This window comes from Calypte anna, chromosome 11 (genome assembly GCF_003957555.1).
Source record: "Calypte anna isolate BGI_N300 chromosome 11, bCalAnn1_v1.p, whole genome shotgun sequence".
Classification (NCBI taxonomy): domain Eukaryota; kingdom Metazoa; phylum Chordata; class Aves; order Apodiformes; family Trochilidae; genus Calypte; species Calypte anna.
Genome location: NC_044257.1, coordinates 7,156,718 through 7,159,608, shown reverse-complemented (window position 1 = coordinate 7,159,608; position 2,891 = coordinate 7,156,718). Strand labels below are relative to the sequence as shown.

General features: G+C 55.3%; 1 protein-coding gene across 1 annotated transcript; it reads right to left on the bottom strand.

The window, feature by feature from the left end:
* Window positions 1-586: 586 nt before the first annotated feature.
* CBLN1 (cerebellin 1 precursor) lies at window positions 587-2,566 on the bottom strand. The gene is made up of 3 exons (XM_030458004.1): window positions 2,288-2,566; window positions 1,961-2,080; window positions 587-784 (listed from the first exon to the last, which is right to left on the bottom strand). Exons 1-3 carry the CDS (start codon window positions 2,564-2,566, stop codon window positions 587-589), a joined length of 597 nt encoding a protein of 198 aa, XP_030313864.1.
* Window positions 2,567-2,891: the final 325 nt, after the last annotated feature.

Sequence of the window (2,891 nt, the reverse complement as noted above, 5' to 3'; positions counted from 1 at the left end):
AGCCTTAAATTTCACAATCACTCAGTATTACATAGAAATATTTAAATACTCTAGTCAGCCGTGGCTGTGAACAGTTCTTCATGTAGAAATTTTTCCTTTTGCCAGCGAGTACACAGCAAGAATTGCATTTTCCTTTCCATCATGGCATCCATGTATTGAAAAATACTTTGCTTTTTTTTTTTTCTTAAAAGTTAAACTCAGAGAAAGAGTCAAGACTAAGATGTTTTAAAAACAAAACCACAAAATGGGCTGTAAAGAACAATGAAAATATCTAAAGTCTACTTGTGTGAGGCAAAAATCATGGGAGGACGATGGTAGATTATGCCAGTGACACAGAAATGGGAACTAATTTTGTGGGACGAGAGAGAAAAATATAAATTTTAGTGTCTCCCGCCTGCTGGCTGCAACACAACAAAAATAAGTAGTAATTCTTCAAAGCAGATGTACACAAATCTAAGCAGGTTTTAGCTTCTTTAATGTTTGAATGTAAAAAGTGTGCTGTCCACCACTCTTTAAACTCAGCTATGACTTGAGAATTCATATGAGATTCTGACTTGTCTCTTCCTTTTCTTGGATGAGAAGTTATTTAAAGTGGGAACACTAGAAATCCAGAGAATGTTGAATACTTCCAGCCTCCCATCAAGTTTCCTCTCTCCAGTTTTAGATAAGCTCTGTCTCCTTTCTCCATCTGAATCAGGACTCCATTGCTAGCAGCTTCTCGGGTCACATCTTGGTCCCCTGCAAAGGCAGAAATCACTGGCCACCCATTTAGCATCAAACTCACCTAAAGAGCAAGATAAAACAAAGCCCTCTGTCAATTAAAGTCAGACAACGACACCGCTGGGACTTGCCTAGCAGGCGAAATGCTTAGTTAGAGAAGGGCCTCTTTTGGCAGCTAAAACTCTAGCCCCATAAAAATGAAATATCAATCTGCACCCACCTAAGGTATGTACTCTAAAGGAAGAAGGCTTTCACCGCAGTTCTAGACCAACAACCACATCAAAACACCCAGTGCATATAAAACAGGACATTGATCCTATTCTGAAGAATTTCAATAGGTTGCCTGTGTTTTCAGGCTATGAAAAGAGGTCTGCTTGTACTTATTGAAAGATGGCTTTATGCGAAACCTCAGAGACAGCAAGGAGCAGATCCACAGCCGCCAGAGTCGGAGTCTTTGAAGTATATTCAAGAGGTAGTTTTCCTTTGTTAGGCAGCAAGGACAACATGCCACAACACAGTTAATATGCTCTGCTCTGCTTGCGTTAATGATCCCTGGACTGCATCCCCCACATTAATAACACATTACCTGCCCAATCTAGATGTGGAAAGCTGCTTACACTAGAACAGTGCTGTACATTCACCTTTGCAATGTGCATCACTACACAGACAGTTTTCCTGTCTAGGTTATGCTACCTGGCTTCAGGCTGGTAATTTATTATCCCCACCTTGAGGTGCTTATGCTTTGATCCACAAAAGATGTGTGCCTAGCATGGCTGCACACACACAGAGACAGCTATATTCCTTATCACATCCATGCCACAGGAGCCTTCCTGCATCCCAAATGCCTGTGATACCTTCTGCCACCGGGCAGTGGGTGCAGAGCCCACCGGGGGCTGTCGTTCCCACGGACTCTGTACAGGAATGCTCCCCACAGCACTCTCCAGCTCTGGGCGGCCCGGGGGCCCGTTCAGGCTGGAAGGGGATGGCAGGCAGCCGCAGGGGTAGGACTTGCCGCCCCGGGGCAACTCCTGCGGGCAGAGGCCGGTCGGAGGCCTACTGAGGCAGCTCTTTTAGCACCGTCCCCTCGAGCCGAGAAGGGCCGGGAGGTCTGCGCTCCGAGTATCGGCTCAGGGGCACGCGTCTGCCCCGTCGGCCCTAGTCCCTTCCCCGCCGGCCCGCGGACCCTGTCCGCTCCCTCCCGCGGTGCCCGCAGAGCGAGGCGACGGCGACTGGGGCTGACCTGGATGGTTTGCCTGTTGTAGACTTTCACCACGTGAAAATTAAAACTGTAAATCCCTTTCCTGGGCGAGATAAAAGTGCTCCGCTCCGAGTCGAAGTTGCTGCCGATATTCACTAGTACCTGGAAGGGAAGGGCACCATCAGCACCTCGGCGGGGCGGCCGCCGCCCAGCCCCCTTGCCCCGCGGCTGCCCCCGGCCCAAGTGCCCCCCCCCCACCCTTCCGCGGGCAGGGCCCCACGGGGCGGTGCGTCCCCGGCCCGGCCCCACCACCTTCCCGGCAACTTCTCCCTCGGCGGCGCGCCCGGAGCCCCGCCACGCCCGTCCTACCTGGTCGAAGTAGATGATCATGGTGCGGTTGCTCATCTCGGAGGGCTCGTGGTTGGTGCTGCGGATGGCGGAGAAGGCGACCTTGGCGCTACCGGAGCGCACGGAGATGCCGAGCGCCGTGCCGGTGGGGTCGGAGGTGGGGTTGGAGTCGCACACCACGAGGCACTTCCCCTCCAGCACGATAGGCTCCGTCTCGTTCTGCCCGCACGCCAGCCACGCCGCGCCCAGCAACAGCAACAGCCCCAGCCTCAGCCCCAGCCCCAGCCCCAGGCTCCGCATGGCGCCGCGCTCCCTTTGCTCCGCTCCGCGCCGGGCGGGCACGTCCAGGCTCCGCTCCGCTCTCTCCCTGCCCCGCTGCGTTCTCAGAGCGGGGCTGAGAGCGCCCCGCCGGGTGGGAAGCGGCCGCGCGGAGGCACGGGAGCGCCGGCACACATAGCGCGGTGCGGTGCCGAGCGGTGCGGAGCCGCCCGCCGCGCAGGGCTGAGGGAGGCAACGGGAGGCGGCGGCGCTGCCGGGGCTGCCGGCGAGCACAAAGACGGCGCGAGGCGCGGCCCCGCCTCCCCACCGGCCCCGCGCTGGCGTCAGCGCCCCGCACCCGCCCCCG

What these genes read in the sequence shown, in the direction of transcription:
- CBLN1 (XM_030458004.1), bottom strand. Translation starts at nt 2,566, where the DNA reads ATGCGGAGCCTGGGGCTGGGGCTGGGGCTGAGGCTGGGGCTGTTGCTG. An exon ending in TGATCATCTACTTCGACCAG is followed by an intron (nt 2,081 to 2,287) that starts GTAGGACGGGCG and finishes CTTCCCTTCCAG; the next exon opens with GTACTAGTGAATATCGGCAG. An exon ending in ACAACAGGCAAACCATCCAG is followed by an intron (nt 785 to 1,960) that starts GTCAGCCCCAGT and finishes CTTGCTCTTTAG; the next exon opens with GTGAGTTTGATGCTAAATGG.